General features: G+C 50.7%; 1 protein-coding gene across 4 annotated transcripts in view; it reads right to left on the reverse strand.

Annotated features, from left to right (window-relative positions):
• EHD3 (EH domain containing 3) overlaps positions 1-15511 on the reverse strand; it is a 28620-nt gene extending 13109 nt beyond the window's left edge. For 2 of the 4 annotated variants that reach the window (XR_006269495.1, XR_006269493.1), the window contains exons 1-3: positions 14650-15510; positions 4714-4890; positions 764-861 (exon numbers count right to left, since the gene is read on the reverse strand). Coding sequence is in view for 1 of the 4 variants with exons in the window: in XM_043469011.1 (XP_043324946.1) it covers positions 764-861; positions 4714-4890; positions 14650-14876 (502 nt within the window). In the remaining 3 variants the exon portion in view is untranslated. Of the gene's footprint in view, positions 1-763; positions 862-4713; positions 4891-14649 lie in introns of all 4 variants that reach the window. The other 2 variants (XR_006269494.1, XM_043469011.1) reach the window with 2 other exon arrangements.
• Between the last annotated feature and the right edge of the window lie 1515 nt (positions 15512-17026).

Raw genomic sequence — 17026 nt, forward strand, 5'->3', positions numbered from 1 at the left:
GTTTTAGTTAGGAAAAACCCGATGATGCTGGTGGTGGTGATGATTGGTAAGAAATCATGTTTACCGTGCATTTGCTACGTGCCAGACGGGAGGTTTTTTACTTGTGTTATCTCTTTTAATCCTCAAACAACCCTAGAAAGTAGATAGAATTATGTCCCCTACTCTACAGATGAGGCAGCTGAAGGAAAGAAACCCGGCAGGTCACCCTGCTAGGAAGTGTTAGAGGCAGGCTCAGAACACTGGTGGTCTGGCTCCTGAGTTCAGGTTCCTGACCCCCCATGCCAGCGACCTCCCTCAATGAGCAGTCACCCACATCTGCTGGAATGAGCAGTTTTCAAGTGCTCTCATGTACCCAGCTCCCTGCTCTCACACCTCAAAGCACGCTGTCATCCTCACGCTATTAGCTGAAGTCCTCAGCCTGCACTTGCCTCCCCTGCAGAGCTGCCAGCTCCCGGGGCAGGGACAGCAGGACCTTCAGAACAAGCCAAGGTCTGGCCCAGGAAGAAACGCAATGAGGTGAGTAAGGCTAACGCTGATATGTCCATTTCACAGATGAGAAGCCTGAGGCCAGTTGCTCCTGAGTGACAATGGATCTGAACTCTGGTGGTAGCCTAGGACCACCCCACATAGCACATGAGGCAGCACTGATTCATCAGGAGACAGCAAGGCCCCAGGAACCTCTATCCTGGTATAGAAGCCAGAGAACATTCTGGAAAGAACACAACACAGAGCCAGGGCCACGCCTACCAGGTACCTCACTTACCTCTGCTGATCCTCTGCTTCTCCCCGGAGAGGATGCCTGGTGTGTCAATGACGCTGATGCTCTCTAGCACAGGGTTGGGCAGCTGGGCACACACAAACCTGCATGGGTGGGAAGAGACCCGTGGTGAGCTGCTATTCTGCCCTTGCCTCTCAGGCACACTCGTTTTGGTCCCATACCAACCTCTCCTGCCCTGGGCAGAGGTTCCGATGCTCAGCCACCTTTCCATGCAGACTCCCAGCCCCAAGTTAGAGCAGCCCCCACAGTGGACCCAGGATCTGTACTTGGAGGAAGCTCCTGGGGGCATTCTAAGGGGCCTATGTCTGTGGGCCCTGCAGGCAGGGACACCAGGATGTCCAGCCCTTGATCCCTGTCCCCCTCCAGGAGCACAGTCTGGTAGAATAGTGGAGGTGTGCACAAGGACAACCATGATATGGGTGCCATGGGACCAGCACCCCCAAGAGGTCACGTGAAGGACTCAGGAGATCCAAGGTGGAAGGAAGACTTCCTGGAGGAGGAGACACTACAACTGGACTTGAAGAATGGGCCATACCACGCAGGAATGCTTAGGTGGGCTTTTAAGAGGCTGTCTAAATACCAAACATTGCTATTAGGATAGTGTACATGCATGCTAAGTCGCTTCAGTCGTGTCTGACTCTGTGTGGCCCTATGGACTGTAGTCCGCCAGGTTCCTCTATCCATGGGATTTCCCAGGCAAGAATACTGGAGTAGGTTGCCATTTCCTTCTCAAGCCTTAATCAAGAAAACATCTCCAGCATTACATCCCAAAGTCTCCAAATACAAACTGGTAAACCTAAGCCAGATCCTTCTCACTTCAAGCCTTCTCTCTTAAATGCCATTTTTGGTCGAAGTCAACAAGGTGTCTGACCATCAGTTCCAGTTCATGGTCCCACAGTCTTGGGAACAGACAGGTAAAGGAGCCTCTGCTCTCCAGTGAGGTGGCTGCAGAGATGCAGGTCAGGTGAGGAGGGGGATGCATGGGAAAGAGAGTCCGGGAAGCCTCACAGGGGAGACAAAACCTGAAGTGAGGCCTCAAAAGGTGACCAGCTTTGCTGGGAGGACAGGGGTGTAGGCAGGAAGCCAGGGTGTGTGTGTGTGTGTGTGTGTGTGTGTATGTGTGTAGCTAGGTGAAGATACAGACATGCACAGAGTGGAGATGGCCATGTAAAGATGGACTCAAGAGATTGGAATTATTCTGATACAAACAAAATACCTGGAGTAACCAGAAGCTGGAAGAAGCAAGGAAAGACTCTCCTTTCTGGGCTTCAGAGGGGGCATGACCCTGCCAACACCTTGATTTTGAACTTCTAGCCTCCAGAACTATGAGTCAATATTTATTTTAAAGCCACCTAGTTCATGGTAATTTGTTCTGGCAGTCCTAGGAAACTAATAGAAGTGTGTGGAGATGCCACATGGAAATTAGAGGGGGGAGGGGAGCATGTGTGTGTGTGTGCGTACATGTGTGTGTGTGTCTGTGTGTGTGTGTAGGCACCAGGCCAGGGGACACTATCACTGAGATGAGAACCAGAGGCTGGAGCAGCTAGAGACGTGGCAGGACAGGGAGGTAGGGGCCAGATTACGAGGGCCTTGAAAGCCACATTAAGAAATGTGGATTTTACACTAAGGGTGGCAAAAATCCATTGGAACGTTTTAAGCAAAAGAGTGATACCATCTGATATGGTGGTTGTCAGCTTTTCCAGATCAGTTTGGTAAATACTTACAAAGCATGTGCTGTGTTTCTGGCACTGTGCTAGATAGTCCATGGCGCGGCCCCTGTCCCATTAGAGCCCATGGTTTCCTCTCTGCCTTGGGCCCAGCCAGATTCTTGTCCATAGGTTCTAAGGCACACTCCAGCATTCCTCAATAAATTCCACATTTTGCTGAAACCAGGTTGAGCAGGGCTGCTGTCCCTTGGTGACCAGCAGGTCATGCACATGGGGCTGGTGTTTGGGGCCAGGGCTCCGGTTGAGCATCACCCAGGCCAGGAGCATGGAGTGAGATGGGCAGGGGGCTGAGGGGGACACCAGGTCATAGGGGCCAGAGCAAAAGGGGGCAGAGGAGACTGCAGAGGGTCTGCCAGGGAGACAGGAGGAGGCCAAGGAGCTGAGAGGGGATGGTGGTTGAGAGATGGGGTGGGGTGAAGACCGAAAGTGCTCATGGCTTATCACACAGAGGTCATGGACAATGTTCACATGGGCAGCTGTGGTGGGGAAGCCGTGTTCCACAGGGTGGGGGACAGGGAGGAGTGAGGAGGTGAAGCCCAGAAACTTGGCTGTGGAAGGAAAGCGAGGGGGTAAGAGCTAGTAGGGCCTGCTGCAGGGTTCTCAAGAAGATAGTTACCTGTGGTAAAGGAGCCAAGGAAAGGTGGAGCTGTCAGGAAGAGGAGTAACTGACAGAGCTGTCCCTGGGAAGATGGCTGGATGTGGGGGGTTCTTGGCTGGGGGGTGGGAAAGCGGCAGACCTGAGGGTAAAAGAGGCTGCAGTTCTCTGGGCTGCATGGAGGGGGAGGACCGATGCAAACAGGCTCCACTTATGGACAGATTGGAACCAAACAACTGCAGGGAACCCATGGATACGGGCTTCCATCTTCTCTAGAATGGGAAGCAAGGTCATCCACTGCAAGAGGAGGCTGAGGTGCCTGGAAAAGGCTTGGGACACCCCCAGCAAAGGGGAAGGGAGATGTCACGGGAGAAATAGGACCCCTGGGCAGTACGAGGATGAGAAGCAGGCACCTGGGGTGTAGCCATCCTGTACATGGCTGCAGTGAAGCTGGTGGTACATGGAAGGGCCTCCCCAACTCCCTGCCCTGCCCTGCTCCTTGTTTTTCCTCCCAGGGGATGTGCCTGGCCGGTCCCCAGCCAACAGTTCTTGTATATATCTGTCACTCAGCTGTGGCGGCTCCAGAAGAGAAGTCACAGTGTTCTTGCATTAAGCCACATTCTTTGAATCCTCTCTGCTTATATATATACACACACACATATATATACACATTTTTTTTTCAGTTTTCTCTGCCTGAAATGTCCTTTTTTTAACCCTTTGCATGTGACTTCACTCATCATTGAATATCTGTGTCAAATGCCAACTTTCTCACAAAGTCCTCTTGCCTTGGAGGAGGACATTTACTCTTATCCTATTTTACAGATGGGAAAAGTGAGACACAGACCAGTTAGGTTATCTAAGCGCATGGTGCTATTAGATTGGTTCTTAACCCAAAGCCCATAGTCTTTACCTTTACTCTAAATGCCTTCAATCATAGAAAATAGCTTAAAAATTTTTTAAATGCGATATGCATGCAAAATTGTGGTGTGGATCTACATTCTCAGTCTGATCAGGGGATCAGCCTGCACTCTAGGTAAGCAGAGTAATGGGCAGGCCCAGGTCAGCTTCGGAGCAGCCACTAGAGCTTCTTCCACTCAAATTGACCCAGTGACCCTGGTGTTTACAGGCTGACTTGTCTCAGGTGAGGGAACTTGTCCAAGGTCACACAGTGAGTTTAGTAGTAGGGACAGTGATCAAAGCCAGGGCTTCTACCTTAAGTCCAGGGTCCCTGCCACCAAGTAAAAACAATGTTCAAAACAGGAGGAACCATCCTCTGCCTCCTTCTAGCTGGCTCAAAAGCCATTCCATAGCATAGGCAAAAGCTGGGAACTACAGAGGGCAGCCCTCTCTGCTTTTCCTGGAGAGAGGTGTGGATTAGAGATGGGATTTAACTAGTTGGATCCCTCCCCCAACTTGATCAGGAGAAATCATGCCAGTGTTAGCTGCTTCCATATCCCTAATCAGTGGTGGTTTCATTCCCACTAAGAAAGGGACAATCAAGAGAGATTCCAGGTCTGGAAAAGATACAGGGTCTCCCAAGACCTTGCCCTGCCCTATCATACTCCAAGGAGAAAAGAGAGCACCCAGGATGCGTGCGTTCCCTCTGTACCCACCTGTTCAAGAAGGCATTGCCAAAGGCGTTCAGTTTCCTGAAAGGTTTCTTAGGATCCACCACCAGGGCGTTCCCGGGGATGATGCCCTCCACCTCGCCGCGCATCACCGAAATGAAGGAGTCAGTGGTCGGCTCTGGCCCAATCCTCATGCCCGGGAAATCCTGTTCCAGGAGATACCTGGTGGAAGCGAGAACAGTCATAATGCAGGGATGCTGTGGGCAGATCAACACCGCCCGCCCACAGCAAGGCAGATGCTGGGGTGAGTCACAGTGGAGGGGCAATCAAGGAAATTTCATGGCAGGGAGAGATTTTCATGGATGCAGAATCTGAAGACCTTTGGGAGGAAGTGGGATTTCAGTTGAACTTAAAATATCAAATTTGTCCTTGGTCCTTTTCTTTTCACCTCCATGACTCGGAGGGGTGGGTGGGACAAGCAAGTCTAAGCATTGAGAGCCTGAGGCTAACGCCCCTCTCCACAGCCCCCTCTGGAGCCCACAGTGAGCCAGAGAATGAAGAGAATAAGCTGGAAGGAAAACCAGACTCTCTGGCAGGAGCTCAGAACAGCTTTGAGCCCAAATTGCTTAAGGCTGGACTGCAGGCAGGGGAGCCCAGTGCTGCCCTGGGTTGGTACTGGCCAGCGGAGAGTACCAGGGGCCATGACGGACAAGAAGCTAAGGGGTGGGTTGCCCAACAAACAGAGACCCTTGAGTGAGCCCTCAGCGTGTGCCAAGACCCTCCCCCTAGACCTTAAGGGGCCATGTTCACACCCAGAGGGAAATGTCAAGAAGCCCTTAGGAGAAGAGATGGCAAGTCAGAGACTGCTGGCCGGGAAGGGAGCCTGGGAACTCCTGGGCCCGCGGGCCTCAGCCACTGCACGTGGAGCCCGTGGAGCTCCAGCTAACAGTGCTGGGTCCAGCCCAGGGGTTCTGACCCACTGGTCCAGGATGGGGCCCTGACCACTGGTCTTTTTCAGGAACTCCCTAGTTGATTCTAGTTGTAGCCAGGGTTGACAACCTGCTCTGGACACTGTCATTCTGCTGATAGCACCACTGACAATAGCATGTCCATGGCAGACATCACCCTCATTACTTCAAGAATGTCGCTCCTTCTGGCAGCCCTAGTAGGTGCAGTTGGGGGTCTCTGTATCTGAGCCTTCCACATCTGAGAACACAACCAACCATGGAGAACCCGGGTTGAATTCCGTGATTGGTCAGAGTCATTGAATGTGGAGCCCATGGATCCGGAGGGTCTATTGTACTGTGCCATTTTATACTTGAAGGGGCTTCAGCATCTGCAAGGGAGGTGGGGTCCCGAAACCAGCGCTCCATGGACACCAAGGAATGAGGGACAACTGTATTGAGGAACCTAAGGCTTTGAAGGGTTATGGGGCTTCCTCCATGTTAAAGAGTTAACAGTGGAGCAGGAACCCAAACCCTTATCAGTCTAACACCAAATCCTTCGCTCTTCAACTGTCTCTACCCTAAGGAAATGCTCTTTGCCAGCCCCCCCACCCCCATGCCCACCCTCTGCCCAGCAGGCGGCAGCCTGGGAAACTGGCTGGGGTTTCTTCCAGCTCATGGGCATCTCATTGTGTTCTCAGCTGTTTACTCCGTGCTTCCCGGGCAGTTCAGTTGCCACAGGGCTCGCTCCCCAAGGAGCTAGCAGGCGAGCTGCCATGGAGGAGATGCTGCCCGGGGGGCCACCCACCTACACCGGCAGTTTTAGGTTGGTGAAGCCCCTCATCTCCCTCCAACATCTGGGTGTGAAGACAGGACTTCCTTCCATCAGAGGCCCATTCTGAAAGCTGGGTTGTGATGAGAATGTATCACCCCAGCGGCCCGTGGACAGGGTTTCCTCTTTCTCAAGCATACCTTCTCCTTCAGAGCCTCAGGGGAGAGGCAGGGAGCCTCAGGGCCTGGGACCAGCAGACCTGGATTCTCTAACCTTCAGAAGGTTCTCGACCTCTGCAAACCTTGGCACTTTCCTCTATAAAATGGGAGGTCATTGTTCTGATTTATTAAGCACTTGTGCCAGACAGCGTTCCAGACTGTCTATGGATTATCTCGTTTCATCTCACATTTCCTCTGATGTGAGCACTATAATCTTTACCATCAAATGGGCCTCATAGGTAAATCCATCTCACTGGGTGTTCTGAGGGTTAAATTAGTTATAGGCCGTAAGTGCGTAAACTAGTACCTAGTACCTAGATCACCATCCCAAAGATCAAACTATTTGTTGCAGGATCAGACGGTAAACAATCTGCAATGCAGTAGAACCCAGGTTTGATTTCTGGGTCAGGAAGATCCCCTAGAGAAGGGAATGGCAACCCACTCCAGTATACTTGCCTAGAGAATCCCATGGACAGAGGAGCCTGGTGGGCTCCATGGGGTGGAACAAAGGGTGATGCTCCCCAGCATAGCCAGGGCCACTTCCTGGGATGTTTCCAGAGCCTCAAGTGGCCCAGCAAGAGCCCTTCGGCTAAAACCACATGACCCTGGATTTGCTGACCACACATGAGTCTGGAGAAACACAGAGTTCAGTGAATCCCAAAGCAAATCCAGGGATGCAGTCAAGCCAAGCAGAGAACCCAGGGCTGGGTAAATTCTCAGGGACATTTGGGTATGACCTGCAGCCCCGAGGGCCCCCTTAACAAAGCCAGCATTATGTCCAGAAAGGAAAACCTATTGAGGGCTCTCATGACTGCTTTCTCTATGGGGAGAGATACAGATCGCCTCTGTTGCCAGGCAAAGACATTCCCACAGCAGGGTAAAAAAAGAAAAGTTAATTCAGGCCCGGGAGGGAGCAGCAGAGACAGGGAAGCAGGAGAACAAGGAGGGGCTGGCGGGCAGAGCACCCACTGTGAGCCAGCCAGGTGCTCTTCTGTGCCCCTTCCCTGAATGATTCCACTTAGTTGGTCCTAGAAGTGCTGTAGGATGGCTGAATTATTTCAGTTTTGCAGGTGAGCAAATGGAGATGGAGACTGCCCCCATTCAGGGCCAAATATAAATATTTAGAGGCCCAAAGAGCAGAGGTTTTCCAATGTAAAATAAATAAAATGGATATAAGGAAGGCAAATGCAATTCTGGTTTTTCCCATGAGGACTATTTTTCCTAAGCAAACTGTTTCCTAACATCATCTCCCTCATTTTTCAGTGTCCTGCTTGGCTGGCAATCTAAGCATGCGGCTTGTTTTACTGGCACCTGAGCACTCAGGGTGAGGCATAGCCAAGAATCCACCTAGTCTGCTTCTGGGGTCCCTGCCTCTGCAACAGTGGGGCCAACCCTCCTGCTGCTGGGACAGCACCAAGGGTGGGGAACAGAGGGACGGGGACCACCAGCCATGTTGCCCAAGGACATGGCTGGGCTGGACCCGATGCCTCAGCTCAGTTAGGGAATGCGCCTTGATGTATGGCTGCTTCACTGCAGATGTGACCTTGGACAAGTCCCTCCAGAGCCCACTGCCTCAGTTTCCCCAGTTTTTATAAAGTGGGGCTAATCCTGGGTTTCTTACTAGCTCAGGGGGGCAGAGTGAAGGTTTTGCAAAGACACACATGAGTTTTGGAAAAGCAGCGGCTACACCAGACATGGGCTCACATCAGCACAGATAATAATTAGAGAAAACACATGTCTGTAAGTACCCAGTGCATTTCTACCTGGACGGACTCCAAACCCAGGGTCCTCGCACCTCCGTGAAAATACACATAGCTCTTAATTTGCATATCTTGAGGTTGACACTAAAGGCACACATCACTTTCTGCCTTGTGTTACAGGTATTTGTGTTAGGTTAGTTAGTGTTAGTTGCTCAGTTGTGTCCAACTCTTTTTGACTCCATGGAGGTCCACCAGGCTCCTCTGTCTATGGAATTCTCCAGGCAAGAATATCGGAGTGGGTTGCCATTCCCTTCTCCAGGGGATCTTCCTGACCCAGGGATCAAGCCCAGATCTCCTGCATTACAGGCAGATTCTTTATTGTCTGAGCCACCAGGGAACCCTATTTGCATTATATATTTGTATCTTTGGTCTCTCTAAACCTTTTGTACTTCAGCTTTAAAATGGGGTTAAGACAATACTACTTGTCTGGTTGGCCTCACAAGGTTTCAGGGAGACTGTAAATCACCCCAAAGACACAAAGTGAAGTAAGAGATGGGGGACTCAATGGCCGAGTTGAGGTTTGAGTCAGCTCTTTGCTTCATGGAGCAGTCACCACTGTCCCTGGCGCACAGCAACCTCTACAAGGGGACAAAGTGACCCAAGCACAAAGGAGACTAGTAGGCAGACCAGCAGTCAGACCTCCTACTAGCCTTGGCTTGCCTAACTGCCCCTGATACAGGCTGGCCTAAATAACTCTATGAGGTGGTTGCCATTATTCACATGTTAGTGATAAGGACACTGAGGTTCAGAAAGCTTAGACCCTTCCTAACAAGGTCTCCTGGCTGGAACAGGTGGAGCTTGGGTTCTGCTGAGCTTCCCATGTTCTTCCTGTGGCTGCATTCTCCTGTCAGTAGGAGTGGGATGAGCCCTTCCCCAGAGGTCCTTCTCCCAGTCCTGTTTCTCCTGATGGCCTCCACACCTAACTCTCAGTTCAGTTCCATTCAGTCACGCAGTCGTGTCTGACTCTTTGTGACCCATGGACTGCAGCATACCAGGTTTCCCTGTCCTTCACAACTCCCGGAGCTCACTCAAACTCACATCCATCGAGTTGGTGATGACATCCAACCATCTCATCCTCTGTCATCCCCTTCTCCTCCTGCCTTCAATCTTTCCCAGTATCAGGGTCTTTTCCAATGAGTCAGTTCTTCATATCAGGTGGCCAAAGTATTGGAGCTTCAGCTTCAGCATCAGTCCTTGCAATGAATATTCAGGACTGATTTCCTTTAGGATTGACTGGTTTGACCTCCATGCAGTCCAAGGGACTCTCAAGAGTCTTTTCCAACACCACAGTTCAAAAGCATCAATTCTTCGGCACTCAGCTTTCTTTATATTCCAACTCTCACATCCATACATGACTACTGGAAAAACCATTGCTTTGACTAGATGGATTTTTGTTGGCAAAGTGATGTCTCTGCTTTTTAATATGCTGTCTAGGTTGGTCGTAGCTTTCTTCCAAGGAGCAAGCATCTTTTAATTTCATGCCTGCAGTCACCACCTGCAGTGATTTTGGAGCCCAAGAAAATAAAGCCTGTCACTATTTCCATTGTTTCCCCATCTATTTGCCATGAAGTGATGGGACCGGATGCCATGATCTTTGTTTTTTGAATGTTGAGTTTTAAGCCAACTTTTTCACTCTCCTCTATCACTTTCATCAAGAGGCTCTTTAGTTCCTCTTCACTTTCTGCCATAGGGGTGGTGTCATCTGCATATCTGAGGTTATTGATATTTCTCCTGGCAATCTTGGTTCCAGCTTGTGCCTGACTCTCAAGACAGATCTTAAGCCAGACATCAGGAGGTAGACCAATGCTCTGCCCTCTGCTCCTCTGAGTAACACTCAGGCCTTGTAAGAGGTAGGCAGATGTCGACCTAGTCCCACTTAGGGACTAGCAGATCAGAGCCCTGACAGGAAAAGGATGTCCATGGACCTCAGATGGGTGACAGGAGTGAGGAGCTGCTGGGGCTGTGGCTAGCAGGATGGCCTGGCAAAAGACAGTGGGTCTACTGGAATGGAAAGGGGCCCCTTCACTAGCCCTTCAGCTTATTAGAGAATCATCCTTTCTGGGGATGATGCTGCTATGAGGCCTGGGCAGCAGAGATGCCAGAGAGGTGATGAGAGAGGGTACAACCACAGGCAAATGCTGAGTCACCTTTACAGGAGGATGCAAAGAGCCCCCTGAAAAAGGGGGAGGCTGAAAGGACCAGCTGAGTAGCCACCTGGCCCCCTCCCCACCATGTGCCCGTTGGTACTGTAGAGGCTCAGTCATGCTATAGAAGGGCTGGGAGATGCTCAAGACCAGCTGAGCTCTCCCTATGGACACACAGGCCACTCAGCTCCAGCAGCCGCAAGCCCCACACCCAAAGCCCCAGGCCCTCTACTACAGCGTGGCCACAGGCCAGCGAGGCCCTGTTTGAGGCCTTGGGATCCTGAGTCTTATAGCCCCTGGGGCAGCCAGCCATTCATCTCTGTGACCAGGGGGCCAAACGGTGCAAAGGAGGAGGGACTTGAGATTGCAGGCCAGAGTGAGGAAGAATGAAGAGAGAAAAACAGCAGAGGTGGGAGGAGAGGCTCCCAGGCCAGAAGGACACAGAGCTACTGTACTAGGAAGAGGCAGCCTGTGTTGGAGGAAGCAGCCACCCGGCCAATTTATTGTTTATTTTATTACCCTGGGTTGCTGGGCCTGAGGCCAGTGAAGTTATTTCAGGCAGAGATCATAGCACATTAATTAGTTATTAGAAGAATGTCCTTTTCTGCATGTTCTTCCTGAGACAAGAAATAGACCCCAAGGCAAGGAAATGTAACTGAAAGGAGATGGACACTAGGAGACAGAAGGCCAAGGGCCAGGGGATGAACAGGCAAGTCTTTATTTCCAAGGGAAGGGTCCCTCTCAGGTTCAGGCTGGAATACAAGATGTGAATGGCCATACCCAAGGCAAGAAGCGGGGATGGGAGAGGGTGCAGCTGTGAAGGCAGGCTGGATTCCGCACCCAGGCGCTCCTAGTCACCCCAAGTGGAATCTTCTCTGTTTTGGGGAAGGGGTGTGGTATCAACTGACTCTTTTGAAAAGCAACTCAAAAATGTGACTCTTACTATCAAGATTAAAAAGTCAGAAAAAGTTAAAAAAAAAAACAACACAAACTAAAACTCTGTACAACCTTTGACCTAGTGATTTCACTTCTGGGAATCTCTGAGAAAACAGCCTAATCCGTGGAAAAGTATTATGCACAGAGATAGTCAGATTGGTCCTACAGTAATAGCACAAAATAAAATTAGAAACAACTTCAAATATTCAAAAGAAGTAGATTGGTTAAATGAATAACTGCATATACATACAGTAAAATATCATGCAGCTTTAAAACTAATGCTTACAGAGATTTAAAAATTTACTCGGGAAATGTTCATGCTATAAGTGAAATAAATCCACATGCAAAATTACATTATGGCATGACCTCAACTGTGTTATAAAATAGCTAAAAATACTGGAAAGACATAATATGTATTATATACACATATACATATATTATATACATACATTATATATTTGTGCTGCTGCTGCTAAGTCCCTTCAATTGTATCTGACTCTGCGACCCCATGGACTGTAGCCCACCAGGCTCCTCTGTCCATGGGGATATCCCAGGCAAGCATACTGGAGTGGGTTGCTAGGTCCTCCTCCAGGGGATCTTCCCACCCAGGGATCGAACCCAAGTCTCTTATGTCTCCTGCACTGGCAGGGCAATGGACATGAGTTTGAGTAAGCTCTGGGAGTTGGTGATGGACAGGGAAGCCAGGCGTGCTGCAGTCCATGGGGTCGCAAAGAGTTGGACACAACTGAGTGACTGAACTGAACTGAACTATATATAAAATATTTAAGATGGTTTCCCCTGAGTTGTAGGATGATGATGGGGCATTTTTTCATCTTCCTCAAATTTACTCTTGTCTGCATTTTCCAATTTTTTAAAATAATTACTGTTCAGTGGATTTAATGAGAAGAAAGGAAAATATGTAATTTGGTTTTGGAGGCCTTCCCTGTCCTGCCAACCCCTCCTCCCCTGCTGGGATCCTCTCTCTCAAAGGGAGACAGCTTTTGATGCACGAGCTAAATTCGGTTACTGACATGAGTGGGGAGGGAGAATGCTTGTACTCAGAGGATAAGAAACAGGAGGGCTCTGCCTCTCTCAGCCTTCCTGTCTCCCTCAGATAAGCAGTAATCTATAGCAATTCGGCTTTGCCACTTTCTTAGACCCAGTTAACAGCCAGCATGACTCAGGCAAAGCCAGGAGAGTATCTCAGACAAGAGGCACTTAAACGCGTCTGCTGTTCCGGGATCCCGCCCTCGGGGTTGTTGGCTTCTCCCCACCTCCCCTCCCATTCTGCAAATGTCTACTGGGAGCTCCTGTAGCAGAGACCCCCGCGCAAGGCCCCAGGGAGCTAGGCAGTAATTGCTGGTGCCGCAGGAAGGAGAAGTTCTAAACAACCTACTAAGAATTATAACCAAGGTGTGTCCAGAGGGTTGGGGAAGGCCACGCGATGGGCAGGAGCCATCTGTAAACGGCCTGTGCCTCCCATGGGGCCAGGTGGAAGATGCATGTTACAAAGGAGACCTTGCAGAGAACCAGGAGGCTCTGAAGTGTCTTTGGCAGCAACAGGCGTTTAACAAAAAAAGGGAGATGCATTAGATCGGGGGTTCTTGCCCTAACGTCCAAGGCTTGGACTCCCAAAATTATATGTAAATTTGGGATGTAGGTGCATTTTTGTAAAGATTGGGTCCATAGACCTTTTGAAAAGTTAAGAAGCAATGAATTAGATTCTTTGCAAGGGTCCTTGCAGTTCTAACAATATAAGACCTCCAAAAGCCAACAATCCCCCTGGGTACCTAACTTCAGAAATCACTCAGCCTCTCAAGCTGAGTGAGTCCAAGGCTGTCCACCCCACAAGGAAAAACTCAGCTGATGTCCCGTTTAGACATGCCATGTTAATATGATGTGTGCCCTGCTCCCAGAAGGCTTATGTCAAAAGCTTAGCACTAGGGAAAATTTGAATCTAGAAAATCAGGAACTAGACTGTGAAATTTTCTGCTCTCCACCAAACAAAGCACGGTGCTTTGCATGTTGCAGGTCAATGAATGGAAACAAGAGCATCCCCGCTTTGAAACCTTCCATAGGAGATGGGCACCATTGACTCTGCGGGGGCAGGGGGGAGCTGAACCCATCACCACTTTCTATGAGCCTGACTCTCAACACAGAGGGCCACTCAACACAGAGCACCCTCAACAGCTTTCAGGCCTGTGAATGTGTGAATGAGGCCAAGGAAGATGGCCTGGCCTTGAAGGCTATGTGGCCTGAGGGCTGGAGAGAAGCCTGTCTTCTAAAGATATGAAAGGTCCTTATCGTTCTGGTGGACAATAAGTGGATTTCTTTTGAAGGCCAGGTGGACAGCTGACTTCCTGAGGATCCCCACAGCCCGAGGATTCTGTAATTCAAGGGGATGGATGACTCACCCTCAAAGTTACAGGCATTGAGCCAACCATCTCCTCCCATGCATCTAGGACCGCATCCCAGGTCAACCTCCCATCCTGTTATATGGCTTTGGACAATTCATTTAACCTCTCTACGCCTCAGTTATCTTGCCTGCCAAGTCAAGGAGTTGGATGAGACAGTGGCCAATATTCTGTCCACCTCCAAAAGACTTTAATATGATTACTGAGCCATGAAGATCAACAGGAAACAAAATAGCATTCTGCCTCTAGATACTGCTTGTCTCCAGTCTCCAAGAGATATTTGTAAGGAGCTCTGATTGGAAAAGGAAACTGATGAAAGAAGGACAAGCGGGCTCCCTGGCCCACCCCCTCAGCTGCCACTGTAAAGCCCCCATGTGAGTGACTGAAGCTTTCAGAAGGCAAGGAAAGTGGTCCTGACCATCGAGTGCATGTCCCTACAAGGAAAGGGTGTCAGACACCCCCACCAGCCTAACGTATTCTTGTGACCAGGATACCTCTCACTTGTGCCTCCTGGGTTTCAGTTTCACCATCCATAAAATGGGTAGCATAGGGATGGCTCTGAACTTCACACTTCATGGGCAGAGTGCAGTGGAGAGGTGCTAGGTAGGATGGAGCAAGGGACCATCCAATGAAATTATAGGGTAAGCTTTGGACAACCCCCATACAAGGATTTCTTCAGAGATTTCAAGGGAAGACTTATCTCTTTTCCCCAGGCAGGCGGGGCATCGGGAGTGAGCAGAGGGTCTAACGCTGGGCAACTGGGTGGGCTGCTGGGGGACCCTGGCTGGCTTACCTGATGAAGGTGGTCTTCCCGGTGGAGTACTGGCCCACCAGCAGCACCATGGGCTTGTTGTCGAAATCGGCATCCTCCAGGGCGGGAGAGTGAAACTCGTGGAAGCGATAGTGCTCTTCCAGGGGCAGCAGCTTGGTCCTGTAGAGTTTCTTGAGCCCATCGCTCACGGTCTGGAAGACCTCGGGGTCCTTCCTCCGGCGGTCGTCGGAGCGCAGCCAGCTGAACATCGCGGCCACCGGTCGCCTGCTCGCCCCCGGTGCACAGTCCCAGCAGGAGGGCGTGGAGTCGGCGATCCCGGGTTCTCGGGGAAGGTGTCCCGCTGGGCCGGCCCGCGGTGCTCCCAACCGCGCCGCCGCCTCACCGGAGCGCCGGGCTCAGCCGCACCATGGCCAGGACGCAGGGCTCGGGGGTCCCCGGGGCGACGGCGTGGGGCCGCGAACGCGCTCTTCCCCTGCTCCTGGGACCAAGCCCAGCCCCGGCTTCATTCAGCAATCAAGGCCGGAGAGAGGAAAAATATCTGGGTTGGGCGGGAGAGCTGCGATCTTGGGGAAAAAGTCAAACCTGCAATTAAAATGTCAGATACTGGGTCCCCCGGTCTCCCCCAGCTCTCTCCCACTTTGGCTCCGGTGCAGTAAAAGGATGCTTCAGAATCTGCTCCCGCCCGCCCCGGAGGCTCAGAGGAGGCGGCGGCGCTGCCCAGCCCGCGGACAGCTTAGCATCTGCAGCCGCAGCCTGCAGCTCCAGGCGCGGGTTTAAATGCCAGCCTTGCAGGAAGCCGGCTCGCGGAGGAAGTCCCCGAGTACTGGCAAAGCTGGCGCGGCCCTGCGGCCCCGGCGGAGAGAAGCTGAGAAGGGCGCCGCCATGTTTGTGGGCAGTGGCCCCACTGGGGACCCAGGACCTCTCGCTGCTTGGGAAGGGAGGGATGCATGCTCAGTGGGAACGCTCTGGTATTTCATTCCCGGCCTCTGGAGGTTTGATTTGGGAACAGCGCCCTCTCAGGGACAGCTGCGAAGACAGAGTTGACCTGCTTCACACTCTCCCTGCTCTTAAATATAGGCTTTCCTTCAGTTACTGAGTTCAGTTTCTTAGGATGACAGGTTCTCTATTGTTAGGTAATATTTTTCTTGGCGCATGGAAAGAAGAGTCCGATATTAGCTTACCCCAAATGACCAATACTATCACTACCCAAACTTTTTGCTAGGTCTAGGTGAAGTCAAACTATTCTCCTTTATTCATTTGTTCATTCCTTCCAATAAAATCAAACAAAATAAGCAAAACGTCCATAAGTATTAAGCCACTGTTACGGCACAATTTTGGTGACTGTGGTTACAAATTTGATCACCAAAATAAGCACTAGGGTCTCTCTCTTCCAGGAACTCCAGCCAGGCTGGGTTTAAAGAGAAGATAGGAACAGAAGGCCTGGGTGCATAGCAGGAGGAGGCATCCTTTTTGTCTGGATAATTTGAGGAAGGTGTCATAGAAAGCCTGACTGTGAGCTGGATCTTAAATGATGAACCCATGGAGAAGAAGGGGGACATTTCAGGCTGAGTAAAGTGCACTTGCAAAGGTAGGGGAACATGGAAGAACTTGGTGGGGTGAAGGCAGAGTCAATAGTTTGCTGCCAAGAGTATGGACTTCAGGAGGATGGGAGGGAGTGACTGAGGCCAGGCAGAAAAGGTTTTACAGAAACAGGAATCACAGAGGTGATAAGGAATCAATAATAACGTTATTATTAATCATGGTTAACATGGACCAAATGCTCACCATGTGCAGGGGCCTGGGCTAAGTTCGCAGCAAGTATTGTTTCATTTAACCTTCTAGTTTCCTGGGTGGCTCAGACGGTAAAGAATCCGCCTGCAATGCGGGAGGCCTGGGTTCGATCCCTGGGTTGGGAAGATCCCCTGGAGGAAGGCATGGCAACCCACTCCAGTACTCTTGCCTGGAGAATCCCCATGGACAAAGGAGCTGACATGACTGAATGACTAAGCATAGCATACAGCAGCTCTATAGGGCAGATCACGTCTCCAGTTTCACACCAAGGAGAAGCGGATGAGAACAGCTGGCCAGGCAGGTGTAGGCAAAAAGGGGTGCATTGTCTGCAAGGAATTTAAACACAATAATAAAACCAACTCAAAGACGATCTGCTTTATATTTGCACCAGTGACAAAACACTCCCTGCTGCCAGGGCACATGGCTTCCACATACTCCTCTCCACAGATGAGGAAACAGAGTAGGCTCATGGGCCAGGTGGGACTGCGAATGTGGGTAGCGGTGCAGGGGACGGGCTGGAGAAACAAGAGGCTGGAGGCCAAGAGACTGATTAAGAAACTGTTAAAAAACTCAGGAGTCAGAGTAATTGGGATAGAGAAAAGATCAT

This window comes from Cervus canadensis, chromosome 5 (assembly GCF_019320065.1).
Source record: "Cervus canadensis isolate Bull #8, Minnesota chromosome 5, ASM1932006v1, whole genome shotgun sequence".
In the NCBI taxonomy this organism is placed as follows: Eukaryota; Metazoa; Chordata; class Mammalia; order Artiodactyla; family Cervidae; genus Cervus; species Cervus canadensis.